The sequence below is a fragment of the Pieris rapae genome, chromosome 1 (assembly GCF_905147795.1).
Source record: "Pieris rapae chromosome 1, ilPieRapa1.1, whole genome shotgun sequence".
NCBI classification, from domain to species: domain Eukaryota; kingdom Metazoa; phylum Arthropoda; class Insecta; order Lepidoptera; family Pieridae; genus Pieris; species Pieris rapae.
Genome location: NC_059509.1, coordinates 5,875,167 through 5,896,683, shown reverse-complemented (window position 1 = coordinate 5,896,683; position 21,517 = coordinate 5,875,167). Strand labels below are relative to the sequence as shown.

The window sequence follows — 21,517 nt, the reverse complement described above, 5'->3', positions numbered from 1 at the left end:
ACAGCAGTTTGCAAGACATTGCTCAATAGAGCTGTGAGTACAAGAACAGACTTGATAAATAGATATTGTAAAATGAACGATGTTTCCATATATGCGCGGAAATTAGATAGTAGATTATCAAATGTGAATCACGGCTACTATCCCTTAAAATAAATACTATGGAAAAACCAAGCCTTGATTGTATTTGAATAATGATAGTAAGATAATGTCGCTCTAGTTTTACATTTTCGTTCATTCAATCTGCATCAGATTGGTTCAGAAGGTAGTGAATTTTTAGTCTGAAAAGTCAATAATATTCAGAGATAGAAACTAGAAACTCCCTTTGAATTAATCAGAGATTTAATTCAGTTTTTTAGCAATTGTAAACAATATTAAACAACGCAAAAATTAATATTCCTAGCATAAATAAAAGCTATTTGTAGATATAAGTGGAATAAAACTGTATAAATTAAGGTAAGGATTAATAGAAAGCTTTGCAAGCAAATGGTCACGGTAAGTCTTTTTCTATATTGTGGCTTTTTTATCTCTCGATCTTGCTTATAGTTAATCAATCCGTGTTACGCAGTTTAGTCAGTGGGTCAAAATACTTGTGCGTGTCCGTTGACATTGACAAAGCTTTAAGTTTTATGAAATATTTGTAGATAAAGTATATTTGTCTGTCGAACTTAAAAAAAAATTAAGTAATAGGTAGCTTCTTCAATCCGGCTTCTCTATATTTGTAACGATCTTTTGTGAACTTCGTAGCCTTTAATCACAAAAACAGGTTTATTTTTTTGTTTCCTTTAATATTTACAAAGCTGGCTAGTTACAAATTCACAAGACTTTATTTTATTATATAACGGTATAATGGGAAAGTAACTTAAAAACCCAGAGGTGCTACAACCCCTGGTCTTACTCTTTATTTTCTATATCTGTTTCATTGACCTTTTTCTCTTTCTAGTAGGCAAGTAGGTGATCAGCCGGCATACCAGTTTCCTCTCTTTTCCCTTATCGTACCAGCGAGTTTGTAGTGCGCACATAAAAAAAAGTCTGTTGGTGCACAACTGGCATTCAAACCAACGACTTCAGGTAAGAGAGGCGCACGCCCAATCAACTAGTGTACAACAGGAGCTTAAAACTTAACGTAATTACGCTAGTCTGGTTTTACACCTATGGTTAAAAACTGCTTAATCTATTTTCGTGAAAATTTGAATATTATGTTTAATCTTGGAACTGAGGGAATGTTTTATTTTTTGTTCCGGGAAATGATTTCTTAAGAGTAAACATGATAGACGAAAGATTGCTATAAAACGAACGAAGTTCGTCGATTGAGCTTGGATTAGATTGAAAATAATCCTGGTTCGATAGCTATAAAACAATATTGGTTTCGATATGAAAGACAGAGAAACAAAACCTCTGTTGTAACGGTTAAAACTCACAATCCGAAAACTAAAAAGTTTATCATGTTGACTAATAGATAACAGGTACGTATGAGTACAATGTAATTGTAGGTAAACAAAGCTGGTTTTTCCAACCACTACCAATTATAATATTTATAAGATGTACTTTTTATCTCCTTAAATGAACGTAATCGCGAACGATTAAACAATGCCTCTGGAAATTTCGGTCACAATATATTTCGTAAAAATATTTAACCTATAAGGTATGTACGCAAGAAGAAATCAATCAGAAGACATACATAAACTTTCGGCGACAGACGAGTTAAGCTATGGTATTTCCAATTAAAAATACAACATTATTTTTCTCTATACTTGTTTACAGGTACATTTTATGTTTATATGTATTAAAATTACTTTTATATAAATCTACATTATTTGTATCAAGAATTCGGCTACTCTTGTATGATATTTTTGTTTATTGCATTTAAGTAATAGAGTACAAAGTAATTAGTTTAATATGTTATCCAAGACTAAATTAAATACAATATTTGAAGAAAAATTTCCAAATACATCGATGGAGAGATATGTTAAATATAAATTTAAAGATGCGCCGTGTATCCATTGTGGGTGGACGGTTACATCATTTTACAATGAATAATTTATTCAAATCTTCTGTAACATTGAACAATGGAAGAGACTGCGTGATTATAACAGATATACGATCATCTAGTGATTTATGTCCTGATTATTTTATATTCCTTGTTTATATCCTAACACTAAGTGCTACAATAATTACTAAATTACCCATAATAGTCCTTTAACATAAGTCTTACATAGTTTGTCCGAGAACGTTTGAGGATGTAATTTAAATTTTGTAACGATGCTAGTTAATTCCTGGTAAGCCTACTAGTGAATGGCATAAATCTTCCGTTAAAACAGACATTAATTTATACATTGGAAATCTTTTTAACTCGATCCGTATAAAATAATTCATTTTTGCTAAAACATGGTGTAAATAATATGAGAGTACAATCACATTTTCTTATATTCTGTCATATACAATGGCGGCAAATTTGTCTAACATAATTAAGTAGAATTTTTGGCTACCAAAAAGTCGCCATTTTACATAGTTTAAAGTTTCATCGCCCTTTCCTGAATGGATGCCCCATTTATTGTTTAGGCAAGTAAGTGTAGCCTCATTACACCCAAAATAATTTATATTGCGGCGTAAATCGTTTAAGCTTTTCTCACAATTTTTGCCACATGTCCTTAATCTATAATTATGGAACAATTTAGTTAGCATAATTTAAATAAGTGATAAAAAACATTAATTATTAAATAAAAAAATATTTAAATATAAACATATTTTATACTGTGGGTCTGTTAAAGTTGAGAAATTTTTATTGTTCATTAAATTTAGGGACGATTTTGACTACCATACTGTGTCTCTGGTCATTATTATGTTATATATATATAATTGTAATGGCCTAATTTTAAATTTACCGTAAGGCCTTACTGTAAGAATGTGGATTTATGATTGATGAATGGATTGTAAACTATAATCTTATTCTCATATTTTATATACTTTCTTTATATCCGTGATTATGTTACGGATAAATATTCACATATTTTCGCCTATTGTCCCATTGCCACACTAAGGCATTCTTTGGATGCCTATAAAAGCAGATTTTATTCTTTCAAAATAAAAATAAAAATTATGTGGCATCAAATAGGGAAAAAATTTAGTATCTAATAAATACAATACACAAGATAGTGGGGATGCTTAAGGGCGAGTACCACTGGGTCACTACACAAAAGAGAGAGAGTTCAAGATCTAGTTTGGATTGTAGTTCCGCACAAGTTTTTCTCATTGTGATTTTATTATCATCATTTATTATCAAAATGTATTATTATTTTATTGAACAAATTGATTTCCTTACTACCTATGTGCTAATATTATATGTCAAACATTAAAAGTTAGGTAGGTAGATATTTATAATACTGGACCAAAATTATGAATCTCAGGCGGCTCATATAAACCGCCTCAAATAGACTCCTAAAATATTAAATTTTTGTGTTTGGTTTTACTCGATAGTAAGAAGAAAATATTATTAGTTCAATTTCTATTGAAAGGTAAACTAATTACAAATACAATGCATATTGACAAATTACGAGATGTATACAAAGGCTCTCATCAGAATTAGCTATATTTTATTTCTGACAGGTTTAACACGTTATCGACAATATCTATGTATGACATTTGCAGATTTACGTCACAATGTATTCATAAGATAGTTGATAGGATCGTTGGTATAATTTTGTATTTCGAATCCCACCATTTTTTTTCCCCTTTCTTGGCCTGCACCATTTTTTGTTTCTGATTTAGTATAACTCTTTAATCACACATGATTAGAATCTATACCCTAGTTAAAATTTATAATTGCTCTGATTTGGAATGCAATCGTTAAAGATAAGTTCATAAATCAAGTCAAGTTAAGAATAATTTTGCAAGTGATCTCTATAAATTGTATCTTCATTTACATATTAACATTGACATTGTATGTGGTAGAATGACAACGCGGATACAAACTGAATGAGGCGTGAGGCGGATATGATATCACTTTTTGTAAATACATAGTGTTTAATGTAATCGAACTATTAAAAAATAATTAAGTAAAAAAATCCTACAGATTCCTGCTGATTCCGACGTTTAGTTTATCAATGGTAGAGCTTTAAGCGTAAAAAGTGTTAATTTAAATAAAAATTCTGTTAACACATTGTTATTTAAATTTTTTAAATAATAAAACAAGTTGCCAAATACTAAAGTCATTTATTAAAAGACAAAAACTAAAATTAAATATATTATTTACTTTATAATTAGTTCTATTCTATAAGTTCTATTAGCTATCTCACATATATGTATTTTAATCACAAAAACTTTATATTCGATATGACTGGCGGTGTGTATTTCTCATTCAGTCTTTTATTTCCATGCACCTGAAATGTAGATTAATTATTATCAATTGAGTTTTACTGAAAATACTAATTCAAGGCTATGTAAGAATATAAAATCTATTTTTGATTTATGAATCTATTTTTTGTAGTCTCGGCATGGTTTTGGTTCCAAAGTTAAATTACACTGGTATCCAATTAAGTTAAATCAATTGTAAATTTAATGTTTTCTTATTTATACATTTATGCAAGTGAGGTATATACAATTCAATTGAAAGCTAAAACCTTACCTCCTTTAACTGAAGCTCCCGCTGAAGCATGAGCACTAGCAGTTGCTATACTGCTTCCATGAGCGTAACTCCCAGCAACGCTCTTTGCTGAAGCAATTGAACTTGCGTGATTAAGGCTATGCTGTACTCCATTACTGCTTTGCCCAAAAGCAGCGCTCTGATCTTGACCGGCTCCATTCGACGAGCATCCCGTATTGCAGCCTCCGGAATGACCGTAACTGCCTGTCCCAGCAGATGCAGATGCTGCAGAATTTGCATGATTGCCACCAACACCATACGAATGAGGCTGAACGTGACTCGGACCAAGGTTTCCAAAATCATTTCTATGTTTACCTAAGGCATTTCCAGTTTGGTCTGGTTTGCCTTCGTCAAAAGGTTTAAAAAGGCCAGGCGGACCGCCAAAGGACCCGGAAAAAGATGCAGCATTTGCGTTAGCGTCGGCTGCAGCATTTGCCCCGGCATGAGACGTACCAAGCGCTCCAGATAAGCCGTGCTGAGTGCGTTGACTAGGGTTACAATTTCCTTGACTAGGGCTACAATTACCCACTTTTGGTATAGTTGGCGGTATCGTAAATTCATTTGGCTTCAATAAACCCGCTGGACCGCCAAATCCACCAGTGTAAGGACGTTTATTTTCATCGGATTGAATATTTGCAACAATTGGCACAAATGACCCTGGTTTGTTTAAATTATCTGTAGAAAGTGGCTGTTGTTCCGACGTTGACGGTTGCTTTGAATGAGCCGGCAAGGACGGAATAGAACTAGGTTCTATTGAAGTTTGAGGTGGTGAAAAGGTATTTTGAGGAGCATTATGATTTGTATCAGAAGGATTAATAAATATGCTACTGGTAGGTTTATCATTATTATTGGCACTAAGGATACCAACTGGGCCACCGAATCCCCCAGAATATATTTTATTTCCTTTGTTTGTCAACAAAACTTCGGAGTCTGTTTTTGCTGGATTAAATTTCTCTGTAATGCTACTATTTGGAGAAGTAGGTTTAATTTTAGGACTGTTTTCAAAACCAAAATGGGGTTGGCAGTTTGGCGACGTACAACCCATTTGATTATTTAATGGAATTTTGGGGAAATATGATGGTATATTTGAGTTAATATCAAAAGGCCTGTTTGAAATAGGTTGGCTTGATTGAGGAGCACTGGCGCAATTACCATAAGCACAAATGAGATCGCCATCGGAGCCGGTAGGACTATTTATTTCAGAGTTTGAAGGCCTTTTATTAGAATACGAAGGGAAGGCGCCGTTATTGTTTGCATCTCCGGGGTAAAAAGAGTGCCCTGAAGAAGGTATTCCACGAGAAGGATTAATTTCAGATCTTGGAGGACTAATTTTACTTGCATCGAAAAAAGTTCCAGTAGGCTTCGTAACAGGATTTGGATTCGAAAGTACTGGTTGATGAACAGGCTTATTTATGCCGCTTTCAGTAGGGTTGGTAGCAGAATTGATAGTAGGGTGATGTAAATTATCAATATTTGAAAGTTGTGGTCCAGTGGTTTGATGAGTGTTGTCATATCTTTCTGCTCCAGTTTTATCGGTAGAGCCAGCTTGTCTATTAGAGTAGTAAGATGAATTTAATTCAAAGTTTGGAACATTGCCAGATCCGGTAGAAACATTTGGCGTGTGAGAGGGACTGGGAGTCGTTTCAGGATTAACTAGTTTTTTGATCCCAGATAATTCTTGATCTTGGGTATATTGCGGTGTATTGGCACTATCATAGGGTTTAGGGATATTATAGTTAAAAACTGGTTTATTTATTTTATGTCCGGCCTCAATGTGTGATCCTGCGGGTTCACCTTGATAAGAAGGATTATTACAATCGTTAGAATTGCACAGAGCAGTTTCGCCTGATGAATCAGTAGGCAATTGAAGGGTGGTCGACGGTTTATTAGGTTTAAAAGATTGTAAGGTTTTTTCATCGTAATTATGATTTTCAACATGATTAGCAAGCTGACAATTGCCCGAGGTACAGAGAGAATTTTCTTTTTCGACGTTTATTTGCGGTCCCAAAATAGGGACATTATAACTAGATGGTTTCCGTTGGTTGGTAGAAGCACTTAATTTACAGTCATGAGTAGCACATGCTTGTTCTTGATATGGCGTTTCTGATGGTGTTTGTTTGTTTAAATTTTTATTGTTGCTTTCGTTCTCAGTTAGAGGAAGAAAACCAACGCACGCGGGTCCTTGACAATCTACAACTTTGTCATTATCATTATTTACTTGTTTATCAAAAGGAACAATAGGTGAGCTTTGTTTTAGTCCATTGTTTATATCTGATTTTTGATATCCATTATTGTTTGCTTTTGTATAATCTGATTCGGTTAACTGAGGTTGATTAACAGAGAAATCATTCGAATCATCCTTATTAGATTCCGATGATTCCACATTGTTTCCATTTGCATTAGTATTTATCCCCCCACACTGACTGCTAGTGCACTTCTTGACAGAATTTCCGAAGCAATTAGGTCCGTGGCAAGGCTGATCAACGGCAATAGGAACATTTGCGATAGCTCCAGCTGAGGCGGATGCACCCGCAAAATTATGTCCCCCAAACCCACCATTAATACTTGATCCATGACCAGACGGCCCGAGATTATTCTTTACTCCATTTTGACAATCTCCGTCACATCCAAATTGTTTTCCGAAACCAGCAACAACTCCGGGACCTGCACCGCTATAACTGAAGGAACTAGAGCTTGAACTTGCACTTGCTGAAGCGAAACTTGATGACGATGACTTAGAGAAACTGCCCGAAAAACCAGATCCGGGAACCGTCAGTGGTGCATGGGGCAGTGAATCAAGAGAACCGGCGCTAGCAGTTGCTTCAGCTGAAAATCATAGATGCTGTTTATTTTAAACATATTTTATTGAAGTAATCAATGAGAAAATGTAGTAAAAAACTGTACTGTTCATACTGTACAATTACCTAGATAATATAAATTGAATAAGTAGAAACAATAAAGTAAATTACATTAAATTCATAAATAAGTAAGCCTAAAAAACTTTGGAGCTCTAATGATTTGTTGCTTAAGGAAATAATACATTAAGACTTTAACACTTTATTTTAAGCACAATAACACATAACAGGATAGACTCTAAAATAAAATGAGATAAAGGATGCCGATGACTGTATAGCTTTTTATTGGAGTTTACTTTTATTATTTTATATTATTAATTTACACTAACCATACCTAATTCCTTTAATTTCAAATTAATCATACAATGTTTATTACGAATGAATTTATTTGTACTTTAATAGTTTTATAATTTTTTATGCATTAATCTAATCAAAACTTAGACGGTTATAGTGTTTTTGATACTAATACATTTCATATAAACATTGATACAACAAAACAAAAATTTACTGCACCTCTTGCGACGGCTCCACTTTTCGCGCCATATCCATAGGGAGACGCAGTCACTAAGCTCAAGGTTAGCACTAAACAAATCGACACCGAGAGCTCCATTGTAATGAAGCTTTACGAGTATAATGTTGTTATTATGATACTGGCTGGCTTTATAAAGCGATACACAAATCGTAGCATAGGTATAACAAAACCTGTTGGCGTTTACTGCGAATTTGAACTTGTATCAGAGTTAAATGTGCCTGTCTCGCATATTATATAAAAAGCAGTGCGGTCTGCATAATAACGCAAATAATAAATTTATTACTCACGTTTTACTATTTTTCTTGAGTTGATCGGTAACATACATTAGAGCTTTAATTTAAGTTGTTACCACATTTTTCTCTTTAAAAATTAAAAGGAAAAACAATAAACTAATAAATATACTAGAAACTATCAAGTTTAATTTTCTGTTACTTAGTTGTAACCTGTAATTACTCTACTTAACATTTCCGTCCCAACAATAGATGATATTTTATTTACTTCGACAAAACCAAGTTAACTTGTATAACAAAAAGAAATTATAACGAACATCTGATGTCGGGGGTTTTACTCCAGATCCGGCTTCCCAGATTACCTTATGTCCTGTTTTCCTGTCACTCTATGGTACCTATACATTTTGGCAACATTTTAAAACGTGTCGGTTATTGTATAGGAGATTACGTATTAGTGTACATCGACCGATTATACCAATGGACCATGACGAGTGTTCAGTGTTAGCAAAATACAATTATATAGGACATAGCTATGAAAAAAAATTATACAGACGAAACTCCCACATTCCTTATGGTTTTTAGGTTTTACCGTTTCATAAACTACTTAGTAATAGATTTATTCCCCTATCTATGTATCTGTCTTTACAATTGTGTAATACGTAAATACTAAAAGAAGAATGTAAAGATGAGATCGAAACTATTTGATAAATCAGTTTTTACAAACTTTATTATAATCGAGGCATGATAGTTTAGAGATGCATATAAAAGCCCTTAATATTAAAAATTGATATAGCGCAAACCTTAAACTTGTGCGGCCTTTAAAAATACCTAGTGTAAAAGCCTAATTCAAGTCATTGAAACAAACAACTATTTTACATGTGTATAATAAAAATATATAGACACGAAATCCTGCAAAAATTCATCAGATACGTACTTATTCGAAGCGTTTTCGTCTAAAATACCCAGTAAACATCTTCATGACGTAAACCTAAGGCATGTCGTGAAACCACAAAACTTATAAATGATAATGTGGTTGTATACATAATTAATTTTTCTAATTAAAACTCTTTTTAATAGCCTTGTGAATGTAAGAGCTGAATGCTGAGTAAATCCTCTTGGCTCCCAACTCTGCAGCGATTTTCTTAATGTAGAATCTATTCAGAAAATAGGCGAGTATGGACTTAGTTTTAATAAATTATTATTGATTTTAAGCAGAAAACGAATCTAATGACCGAACTATAGCCAATAATGAGTCATTTTCAGTTACTTTCAGCCATGGAAACAGACAAACGTAATTGTTAGGCTACTTTATTATCATTGAGACATGAAAATAATAAATGACAACCCCGTTATTACATTATAAAAGATGTACATCCGGGACTAACAGATGTCTTCACATTCCATACTATATTTGTATATTGTATACTTAAATGGCACAGAAATACCCATTACTTCTAGTTACACCTTAGTACGGCAATAAGTGTTAGTACTTACTCATGGGTAATAACTATGATTATGTGTAAGTGGAACATAACTTATGTTATTCAGAGGTCAACATATCAATAATACTTACTGCAAATCCGGATTCATTTTATTGAAATCGCCAAGGCCACCCTAAAGGTTCGGATTCTGTTCAAAAAATGACTTCACCATTCGATCGTTTAATAATTTACATTATACAAAATCGGATTTTCCCCAACACCGTCTCAGTTCGTCGAACTAATCAAGGATTATTGATGTTTGTATGAATAATAGAAAGGACTTGATAGAAACAGTAAAATAATTTATCTTTGCCATTATAAATTGATTATTATATTAATACAACTAGCATTGATTGGAATTCACATAAATTAGTATAAACATAAATTTTGTAGTGAATTGTTTTCTAAAAATTGTAATTTTTAAGTTTCCGCATTAAGAAATTATAAGGACCAAAAAAGAAAATTTAAACATAAATGTCTGAAGTTTGGCCCTGGCTGCTAGACCATTTAAGTTTAGATGTGGACTATAGACCGAAAGGATAAAAGTGACTTATGGCCCAGATTTAAAGGAAAAACCACTTAATTTAGAACTTGTTTAATTTTATTTAACAAATGCAATCTAATATCGTGAATATACCGGTTTGACTGAAATAAGAATTGTTGCCAAGCGTTCGCGAAGGGTAAATAAAACCAAGTCAATATGCCAAATAAATTTTTATAACTAAGCAAACGTTTCATAGGCTAAATCTATATACATTTGAACATTCAAACTACGTTAAAAATACTCAGTAACTCCAAAGCTGCTTCCGAATTATATGAACTCGTCGGGTTCTCTTGGTGCGTCCAAATCTCTGTAGTGAATTACCGGGCGAAAGTCGACGCCGCCACCCCTTTAAAAATTAATACCTATGAGCATTAGAAAACGCTCTTTCTCGCCTTGCACCTCAAAAGACAAGAAAATCAACAGTTTTGTACATTATAAGGCCGATATAAATCGGTAGAAAACTTACTGTTGTTACGGTGTTTGGCATAAGAGCAGAACGTAAAGGGGGTCTACTTTATTCAATCATTCATTCTCTACAAACCAAGCTTGCTGCACTAATCATATGACTTTGGAAAACATTATATTTAAGCATCTACTTGTCATTCGAAATGTGCAACTATGAAACAATTTTTTGGCAGCGTTAATCTTAGCTTCCCGGCCGACTGAGGAGAGGTGCGAGGTTTTAAATAAAAATGAGATTATTTCGGACACTTTATTGTTAAGTTAATATACATATACATAGATGTGACAAATATACATATAATTATTATTCACAATATACGAGTCAAAAATATCGTTAAACAAAATTGTAGAATGATGATGTTCACACAACATTGTAATGTATAATTACTACATATTTTTAGTTTTTCAGAATATGTCACCACTGTCCGGGAAGTCAAGATCGTTGTATGCAATAATAGGCCGGGAACGATCCACATTATCCCTGTAATTTATCGTTGCAACTCACAAACTTGGTTCATACATATTATGCAAATTAAACATGCTAAAGAGATTAAAGGGCCCAAAATATAGGCGTAATGTCCCAATATATCAATTCTGACAATTCGGCCACTACACGCTTAACAATAACCATGTGAACTATGTTCTCAATTCAATAAGCACAAGAAGTTTACAGTTAATTTGAAAACAGCCCCGTCATACTTGTATACACTTTCATACGTCATTGATAATGATAAAGATCTCTATAAAAATAAATACAGATATGACACAAATGGAAAAAAATAATATAATTAAAAATACGTAATATTTTTTTATATTTATATGTTCGGGATTCTCAAATTGTTCACACGGTTATCGTTATTTAATTTATGTATTAAATATTAAAGCAAGGCTAATAAATAAAAAATAATAAATAGGAAACAATACATTTGTAAATGCTAAGGTCAGGCTGTTACATTATTCAGTGCTATTACGCATACGAATTGTAAATAGATATAAATGAATCATAGCATTTCTCAGGCCTTTGTTAAGAGTATATTTGTAAACAAAACTTAAATATCTAACAAAACCTCCACCGTAATATAGACAAGCATCCAAAACAAATTAAAAAAGCCAATATTTATTTACTATATAAGTAATATAGTAGTTAAAAATATATTTGGTCTATTAAAATGACTATCTAAGGCCGTATAGGCAGCGGCACGTAAGTCTAGCGCTGGCCGATACGTGGAGGGGATTGCTGCGCATGTGTATTCTCGCATATTCCCCCGCACCTGTGGTACGGGGAATGCGACTGGAGAGCCAATCGACGCTCTTCATTCCGCTAGCCCCCCTCAGGTACCTTATTTTTTTACTTCTGCGCAATAACGGTCAGCGCTAGAGTTTCGTGCCGCTACTTGTATTCACCAACGTGGGCCCACGCCCAAAATTTGATTATTAAAGGACTATTCAAATAATTACTGTTTCTTTAAAAATGCGTGGTAATTTATTTCTAAAACCTATCATTTAAGTTTCTTAAGTGAACAAGATATTTTTTATATTTTAAATAATGTATGTTACATACGGACATAACCATTTTAGAAAGACTAAGGCATGGCACAACAACGGTTGTTATATTGGCAAGATTGGCAAGATGCGCAGTGCTTGTATTTGACTACGGGCAAATTAGACCAATCGGAACTTCATCGCAAAATAACTTTTTATTATATTAATTTGTTTCAATAACAAAATAGAGAAACTATTTCAGATTGTGATCAAGTGTTCGCAGTTGAACGATATGTAACCATTTGAAATAGGTGTGACCATTCAAGAAGTTGAATTTAACGATCGAAAAGCTCCATTAAATTTAGAATTTACTTCATAAAACCTCTTTTGATATAAGGAACATAATTATAGACTATAATATTTTTCTATGGTTGCTTTCCTTTCTGTGAAGCTAAATTACAAAAAGGAAAGCAAACAAGCGTGCCGATAGCAATAATACAATATAATAGGAGTATACGTTACCTGGGTCGCGAGAAACGTGGGTGTCTAGGCGCATAAGGCGCGGGTGGCGCCCACCCACCCCATCCCCAACCGCGGGCTGCCGCTCCCCCACCGCCGTAACTAAGAGATAACAATAGTTTAAATATTCGGACCTAACGCTCAGTCTTAGGGGCCGTTCATAAAATACGTCACACTGAAATCAGCTTTTTTTGACCCCCTCCCCCCCGATTGTCACGCTGTGTCACACTTTTTGTGACCCCCCTAGAAATATTTCGTCACAAAAACTAAGACCCCCCCCCCCTGCTGAGTATGATAAATTCTAGAGAAATAGTATTTTCATTTGTTACTGAATCGAGCGCAGGGTACGTGGAAACGTTACTCTCTCAAGTATTGGAAAAACAAAGAAACCCGTTGTGAGCGCTCATGTCATGTAATAAACGGCGAACGTCACGCTGCCCTATACCCCCCCTCCCCCCTTGTCACATCTTGTCACACTCAGCCAGACCCCTCCCCCCTTGTATGTGAACGTATTTTATGAACGGCCCCTTACCGAAAGTCGAGGAGAAAGGCCACAATTATAATTCCAGTATGGACAGATTTTTAACACTTACCCCCTTTTCCACCTAAGGGCTACCGTCGTTTTTATAAAGATCGGAGCAATTTCTAACCAACTTTTTTTTTAATTATTAAAGTATAAACTTACGGAGCGGGTGGAGGGGCGTGGTGCGCAGGGTGAGGCGGGGCGTGGTGCGAGGGACGGTTCGCCGGCTCCGGCTGCTGCGGACGGCGAACGTCGCGCACGTACGCGTTGAAGTACGCTACTTCGCGACGGACTTCATCCACCTATAAATAAATAAATTTAATAAAAAACTAACTCGACCACTGGCAAGAATTCAACCGAAAACTTCATACCAAAAGATTTCTGTCAAAAGAATCCAGGTGACGTAAATAAATAAAAAAAGATTATGACGGTTATTTAAAAAAATATATATTTTAATATGCTAATATTTAAAACACCTAAATTTTTCAATAAAAATAAATAAGATTTTCTGTAGTATAACTACTGCAACACGCCTATTTACTTCATGACGACACAATGCTAGACGCTACATGACGTCATCAATTACTTTTAGGAATATGAATGGTGACATAATGACTATTTTTACCTTCTCTCCATGCTTGTTGAATATGTGTTTTCGAATGAAGTCCGGACCTTTGAATTTCTTCCCACTAAGGGGGCACAACCATTTATCCACGGCCAACTCTTGAGTATTCGCTTGAATAAACTTCTCGACTTCAGCCTCACAATCCTGGAACCATCAAGACATTCCTCCATCTGATTCATTTTATTTTTTTATTTTCATTCTCTAGCTATTTATTTATTTATGAACACTTTGTTATATTGCAATATAAAAATTGAACATAATTTAAAGAAAAGGACAGGGCGACTGGCGGCATTATCGGTTTCGAGCGATTTATTCCAGGCAACCACTTTACAGTCAAAACTGATATAACGACATCGAATGGACTGTACTCATATTTGGTCGTAAAAACCAATAGTCGTAACAACCGATGACGTTAATTACCCAATACAAAAGAATTCAACCGGGACCTTTGATTTTGGTCAATATAACCGGTATGTTATTCTATGTAGTTTTCTAGTATTTAGTATATTAAGATTATTAGATATTTAGCGGACCCAGAATGGGTAGTTTATTAATACACATCGAGGATATTACCTTAATCCCAAGTTTTTGCAACTCATCATCAGGTAAAGGTTTGACATCTTGCAAGAAAGCGGACATTTTACTCTCGAATGTCTTGATATAGTCTTGAATTTCTTGCTGCGTTGGCTGTAGGACATAAAAAGGTTATTTCATTAATATCCAACAACTTTAATGTGAAACAGGATTTGTATTCAAGTTATAAGTGTCAGAAACGAATGTAACAATACAATATATATTGATTAAATTAGTTTGTGACTAAATAATATAATATGATATATTAACCACTATACTAGTGACACTACAAACTATGTTTTAATACAATAGTTTAGTTACTATAGGGCAACGCCATATTTGTTTTCCATCAGAAACAGAAGGTATACTCTATGACCTTAAATTATTTAATATATTTACCTTATTAATAGGTGGGCCAGACCTCGCATGCATTATGCCACAGCGGTTAGGCATTTCATCCTCATATGGGTATTCACAGTGGTTATAATAATCCACCGAGTGCACAATACGAAGATATAAGACTAGCCGGTCAAGAACTCGCATCAATTCTGGGTCCACCTCCTGTCCATTTGTCTCAGTTGTCGCTTCTAGACCCAGTAATTCCTCTTCCTCGGTTGATGCTTCTTCAATCAAATGCTCTGTTATCTTGTGCAAGACTGGATTTTTGGAATTGAAATTTATGCTCTGAAATTTAATTTTGTTCTATTTAGATTTCTATAAGTTTAATTCGTTAAGCAAAACTGTATTTTGGTTAAGTATTTTATTGCTTTAATGTTTAATAAACAATTCAACCAAAGTTTATTTACAAACAGCACCAGATTTTTTTTTATTGTCAATAATAATATTTGACTGCATATTGAAATAGATCTTACTTGTTCACCCGAGATATTTTCTTCACTGGCCTCATTCCCCCATAGTGAGGTCCGTGTGTCCAACAGGTGCGCTAGTCTCGCTGCGAGTCGTGCGTCTGCACGCATTACAACACGTTCTATTGTCACACCACTCACGGGACGGATGCGACGTTGCAAGTCCCGGTTCACTATCGCGCCCAATTCACATTCACGCAACTAATACATGTAGTGTTGATATTAGTACTGTGTTTTATTATTACATAGCTTTTACACATTTAAAGAAAACACTTTTTTATCGGATTCAAGCTTTATTATTCTAAAACTTGTAAATGTAAACTTATAATTATTTAACATAATATTAAATTTATCCGACGTTACTCGTCTTTTACAGCGTACGTGGTCACGGTGACTGAAGACAAAAGGTGTTGATTTTTAGATTCAAATACCTTTATGAACGTAGCGGTAATTATAAATATATAGAATAACCTAATTGCCTTTTTATTAAATTGGCGTTATTATTTTAACATTATACGTACGGAAGGGAACGTCGCCTAATTCAGTCATTGAACACCTAACATGACATACAATCATTATAGCATAATGTAGCCAAAAATAAGAGTATAATTTATATCCATGAACTACTGAATGGAGTTTAGACATGTTTTGTATAATTTAACAACAGTGATATTACTTATAAGCCAATATAAATTGGAATCCAACTGGGAGAGTTTTATTTAACAGGCAATTAAAATTGCTGGAATTGGTATTAAATTATTATTTTATGCTCAATACTTTGAAAACCCTACACAAATTTGAGAAGTATCAAAGTTACCTAAAATAATAATTACCCTTATATTGTTGAGGTTCCAACAGATGTCTTTAATGTTGACCTCGCGGCGGAAAGTGACCCACCCGCGACGGAACCAACGACGCTCTGGCAACGGGTCAGCCAGCGCCACACGCAGAAATCCACCGTAACGTTTACACATCTGCAATACAATATATTAAGATATAAGAAAAAAAATCAGTAGCGCTACAATCTTTTTAGGTCTTGGACTCAGATTTCTGAATATGATGATTTCTGATCATGATCATTAAATCTAAGAGGCAAGAAGGTAATCAGCCTCCAGTGCCTGATACACGTCGTCGACTTTATGGATCTAAGATATGTCGGTTTCCTCACGATGTATTCCTTCAGCGTTCGAGCAAATGCTAAATGCGCACATAGAATGAAAGTCCATTGGTGCACAGTCGGGGATCGAACCTACGACCTCAGGGATGAGAGTCTCACGCTGAAGCCACTAGGCTAACACTGCTCGTCTTAAAATATAAGAAACTACATTAAAAATAAATTGAATTTTGAAGGTACAGTTCTACGTTTTCACTACGTTTCCGAAAAAAGTACGTATTGTGAACAATAGCCGTAATATTAATCTTATATTATCAAATAATCGATTAGTTAACTTATTATAGTAATTTTGAACACAGCTAGGTGGGTGTATTTAGAACTAAATAGTACAAAGTATATATGGAAATTTCTTAGACTGATAACGCTGTCACACAAAAGAATTTTCTATATAGTACATATTTACTAAAGATTTAGAATTTAAGTTACAAACAAAAGTATGATTAAAGATTTTTTATTTATTTCTCTAAACCTTCTGAATGGATGAAAGGAAAATAAGCATTGTTGTTAAGAAAAACTAAAATAATAACATTACTTAGTAATAATAGGGGATATTCTTAAAATAAATGTAGCCTTGTTTTATGTTAAGACACTTTTACAGTTATATTTAAGTGGAGAATAAAAAAAAATGTATGTGACTTAGAAGAAAGAATACTCACAGCTTCAACCTCCGCTTTCGTAATAGTTGGAGCCAAATTTCTCAAGAAAATCGACGTTGTTTTGTGCAGAGCGCGTACTTCTTTCTTTTCAGGTTCAACATCGTTGGCTTCTTCAGATTTATCATCGTCTTTATCCTTGCGAGAGTCAGTCTCGATCTTTTCAACTGGAGACTTGGATCTACTCTTTGCTTTGGGAGATTTTACAGGGCTTTTAGACTTAGATTTTGACTTGGATTTGCGACGTGTAGACTCCCCTTCATCCTCGGAGCTTGACGATGAAGAACTTGAAGATGACGAGCTTGATGATGAGCCAGGAGGTGCTACAAAAATAAATCAGATTTTTTTATATATCTTGCAAGTTTTCAACAAACTGACTTTTTCCTAAGTCGGTTAAAAAGTTATTTTTTCAGATTTTTGTTGGCTGCATTCATTAATTAAGTTATGTATGATTGCTAAAGTTAAGTAAAGATTTAATACACTTAATCAAATGTCTAATTAATAACTTTTACAAATAAAATATTGATAAAAGTGAACACTTACGGGGTTCCTTTTCAGGCACTTCTTGGTCCGGCTCAGTCCCTGGTGGAGTATTGTAACGCGAGAATAATTTCGCCTGCTCCTGCAATTGCTTCAAATGAGGATCAATCTCCATAGTCAGAGGCGCAGTAGGCTTAGGGGACTCAGGGTCTGATTTCTTATCCTGAAAGTAACTCTTGCTAAACTAGCCTATCTATGGATTCTTTATTTTAAGTTGTATTTGTTGTATATGTTACACACTAGTTTTAATTTTAATACTTTTTAATAGAATTTTTTATGGACAGCTTTTAATAAATGCAGAACTTTTAAAATGACTTAACTTAGTATAAGTTTTCATAAAGCAAATATATTGCAATAAATTATTTGTATATCTTTTAAATATACCACTATTTACTAGTATTCATTTATAAGTTTAAAAAATTAGTCAAAAATGAAATAAAATAAATAAGAACCTTATCAATTTTCTCATTGTCTTCTTTTTCATCCTTCACCTTAACAGCATCAACATCTATTACTACAGCTTTCTCGGGTTCTGCCTTGTCTGAAATAATTAAAATATACTGGTTTTCACACTGAAATGCAAATTATACTCCGATTTTACGTATAATTAACAATGACATACATATTTAATTTGACTTGCTTTGAGCTCATTGTACCACCATGTTTTCAGTAAATATTAAGTAAAAAAAAAGTTAATTGGAATGAATAACACAGTTTTAGCTAAACAAATATGAATAACATAAAAAAAAACATAAGACACACACGGACAGACATCTTGTTATAAATTCTAGTCCTACCTTGTTTCTCATTGTTAGTATTCTCAGATGCAGCTGGCTCATCTAATATTTTCAAATCTTCTTCTGTTCCTCCTTCTAGTTTAATAACAACAGTGTCAAGCAATCTTATCAGTTTATCTGACTTGTCAACATCCACAGACACTTTATCAAGTTCACCTTGCTCTAATAACTCCAGAAACACATTGAGGCGATTCTATAAACAGAAACATTTATGTAATTGAAAATTTAAACATAAAAGATTTATTATACTTTTATAGTATATGGCTCAGCAACAAATTTTCAAAAAGAGTGGAAACAAACCTTAAGTGCAGACAATTGTTCCTCTTTACGCTTAACAGACTCCTCAGGATGGTATTTAATCTTGAACCTATTAAACAAATAAAAATTAACAATAATGTAGGACCATAACATCGAACAAAATTACCAACATTGATACAATGCTGTTATGTTACGATGTTACAAGTGAATACCTACTTCCTTTAACCTGTGAATTGTGAAAACTAAAATGAAAAGTTAAAAATCTCAATCTCACCTGTTCCACACGTGTGGAATCATTTCCCTACCCCTAACAATAACGGAACCTGTAGCATTGCGCGCTACAGGTCAACGCGATATTGACTAGCTACACACATTTTAATTTAATATAGTTGGAATATTTTCGTAACGACGTCCAGTAATTCCACATGCGCTGTAGACTGTAGGAAAAAAGTTAAAATTAACAATTGCATATTTAAAAGGTTCCATGCATTACAGAATGTTGTAACTGAATAAATCTTAAGGTTAAGGATAAGTTAACATTATTGCATAGAACCTTTTATAGGAATATACATGAAAATACCTATCATAATATTAAACAGAGTGAATTTGAATTAATTGTAAATCAAATTTAAGCTTAGTCTGATGTTTACAGTCCTTTGTTGATCTACAGCCACTGACATAATCTTTTGTTTAATATTTCTTAAAATTAAGTATATAATTGATGTTGCTGAAAATACTTACCACTCCTCATCCTTATGAGCAACAAAGAACTCATTAAGTTGCTGTCTTCGAAAGTCTAGCTTGTATTCATTATACTTTGTAATAGCATCATCAACAGTTATTGAATCATCTTGTGCTGCTAGGAATGCCTTGAAAGACATCATGGTGCTTGGACCGTCAGTTGGACCCGTTGGTAATACAGCGTCCCTAATATCATAATTGCTGTACATATTAAAACATTATTAATGACTAATTTTATAAAATAATCAATGTATAGTTAAATCAATAAACTAAATCAGATGTGAAAGGCAGTTAATTTAGTCTAGTCTAGTAAATTTCGCAAATAATTGATTTTATTTATATCTGGGCTTTAGTGCCCAGATATAAATAAAATCATTTGCAATTAGACATTTAGATAAGAAAAAATATATTATAAAATTAACCTAGCAGGAACAGGAGGCATGGGTTGACCATATCCTTGGTGTGCTGGATGTGGACCAAAATGATCATGAGCCCAACCATAAGAGCCATATGAATCATGAGGCATTCCACCATATCTTCTATCATCAAGAGGCCAATCTGGTCTTAATCTCTTATTGGGTGGGCCTTCACCCCTCACAGGAGAATACCCTCTACTAGCGCTGCCACCTCCTCTATAGTCTCTATAGTCAGGGCCTGATCTACCTCCGCGAGACCTAGAATAAGGACATGTTTATGATTATAAGATAAGAAGACATATGACATTTATAACATGCTGTACCTTACAACCACTGATGTTCTTTTAACAGCTTTAGAATGCTGGTTTGTAATCTTGGATGGATCAAAGGATTGGGACTGGGATCTGGAATAAATTATTTTAGCATGGAAATAAAATGTTAGAGGAGTTCAGAGAAAATTAAGAATGTACCTCTCAGACCATTCTTCACGGCCACGACTGCGTTCTTCTCTTCTGTCGCTGCTGCGGTAGCTACTGCCTTCGGCTGCTCCTCTTTCGCCACGAAATTTATCGCGTCTTTTCCGATCATATTCGTCATCACTATCCGCCATACTTAGTTAAAAAAGCAATGTCGTAAAACTAGAGATTTGGGGCTTTAGAATTATGGTATTCAATCAAAAATGCGTTATTTTTAAAACTCACTACACTGTGCAACAATTGCAATTACAATTTCAAGAAGCCTCTGAAGCCATTAGCCACTAGCCAGCACGACGGTCGACTAAAGAGTATACAAAATACAAATTATACTAAATACCGTTCGTCAACGAACCACAGACACCAATAAATTGGACAAGTTTAGTTTATGATCGCCACACAACTATATGAAATATAATATATATATGTATACTAACGTATATATAAATTATACTATACTAATACGTAATCTGTGGATTTAAGTCTCAAGGGAAAATACATTTTCTTAAATGCTAGGAGATAGAAGAATATCCGTCAGACATCTTGTGTCTATTACACTTAGGTATAGACTAAAGAATTGTTTGAGTGTTTTACACGATAAGTATTCCCATTTCCCGCCAAATGCCAGATGTTCGTTGGATAGTGGATACCCTCCCGCTTAAACTACAATTGACAACGAGAAAGTATGTCCGAGGTTATCATTTTCCCCGCTAATTGAATAACAAAAATGAGGTAACCGTCAGTATTTACGTCATAAATTTTACTTAACTTGTATGTGACGTGGAGTTTTGCACTTTTTTTATTTATACATAGATATGGATCGAAGCCTTCCTTGGACATTTGTAAGAGGCAATTTATAGTTTTTAATATTTCTAGCTATTTATTATAGTCATTAAGCTCTTACACTTCACTTTTTAACAAATAGATACAAAAATCCAATCGGTTACATTTTATTTGAAGAATGATGGATAAAAATTACATTTAAAGTAAAAACGTAACATATTTTTTTAAACCAGCACGGTGGCAGGATCGCACTTTATTTTTTAATTTCAGTTATTATGGATTCTATCATTATCTTTCATTAATCTAACAAATGTTGCTTCCTATTGTTATGGGAGTGGAACATTAAAAGTA

The 21,517-nt window shown here is 33.9% G+C and overlaps 2 protein-coding genes across 7 annotated transcripts; both read right to left on the bottom strand.

The window, feature by feature from the left end:
* Window positions 1-4,189: 4,189 nt before the first annotated feature.
* On the bottom strand, window positions 4,190-8,164 carry LOC111004087 (probable serine/threonine-protein kinase DDB_G0282963). Its single transcript, XM_022274933.2, has 3 exons — window positions 8,008-8,164; window positions 4,622-7,465; window positions 4,190-4,376 (listed from the first exon to the last, which is right to left on the bottom strand). Exons 1-3 carry the CDS (start codon window positions 8,102-8,104, stop codon window positions 4,363-4,365), a joined length of 2,955 nt encoding a protein of 984 aa, XP_022130625.2. The 5' UTR covers window positions 8,105-8,164; the 3' UTR covers window positions 4,190-4,362.
* A 2,272-nt stretch (window positions 8,165-10,436) lies between these two features.
* Window positions 10,437-20,713, bottom strand: LOC111004048 (serrate RNA effector molecule homolog). 6 transcript variants are annotated; one of them, XM_022274862.2, is made up of 16 exons: window positions 20,381-20,713; window positions 19,917-20,168; window positions 19,495-19,695; window positions 18,796-18,862; window positions 18,496-18,688; window positions 18,151-18,239; window positions 17,702-17,861; window positions 17,162-17,481; window positions 16,165-16,305; window positions 15,338-15,532; window positions 14,865-15,149; window positions 14,466-14,579; window positions 13,893-14,036; window positions 13,430-13,569; window positions 12,748-12,846; window positions 10,437-10,627 (listed from the first exon to the last, which is right to left on the bottom strand). In XM_022274862.2, the coding sequence occupies exons 1-16, from the start codon at window positions 20,518-20,520 to the stop codon at window positions 10,549-10,551; spliced, it is 2,619 nt and encodes an 872-aa protein (XP_022130554.2). In that variant the 5' UTR covers window positions 20,521-20,713; the 3' UTR covers window positions 10,437-10,548. The 6 variants fall into 6 exon arrangements, with proteins under 6 accessions (XP_022130554.2, XP_022130558.2, XP_022130559.2 ...); XM_022274866.2 differs by having other exon boundaries at window positions 17,702-17,789; XM_022274867.2 differs by having other exon boundaries at window positions 17,702-17,780.
* Between the last annotated feature and the right edge of the window lie 804 nt (window positions 20,714-21,517).

Excerpts from the sequence above, each read along its gene's own strand:
- LOC111004087 (XM_022274933.2), bottom strand. The coding sequence starts at position 8,104 with ATGGAGCTCTCGGTGTCGATTTGTTTAGTGCTAACCTTGAGCTTAGTG. Across the intron at positions 7,466-8,007 it reads AAGTGGAGCCGTCGCAAGAG|CTGAAGCAACTGCTAGCGCC; the intron begins GTGCAGTAAATT and ends TATGATTTTCAG.
- LOC111004048 (XM_022274862.2), bottom strand. The coding sequence starts at position 20,520 with ATGGCGGATAGTGATGACGAATATGATCGGAAAAGACGCGATAAATTT. Across the intron at positions 17,482-17,701 it reads AGTGCCTGAAAAGGAACCCC|CACCTCCTGGCTCATCATCA; the intron begins GTAAGTGTTCAC and ends TTATTTTTGTAG. Across the intron at positions 14,037-14,465 it reads TGCAAAAACTTGGGATTAAG|GATTGTGAGGCTGAAGTCGA; the intron begins GTAATATCCTCG and ends TGATGGTTCCAG.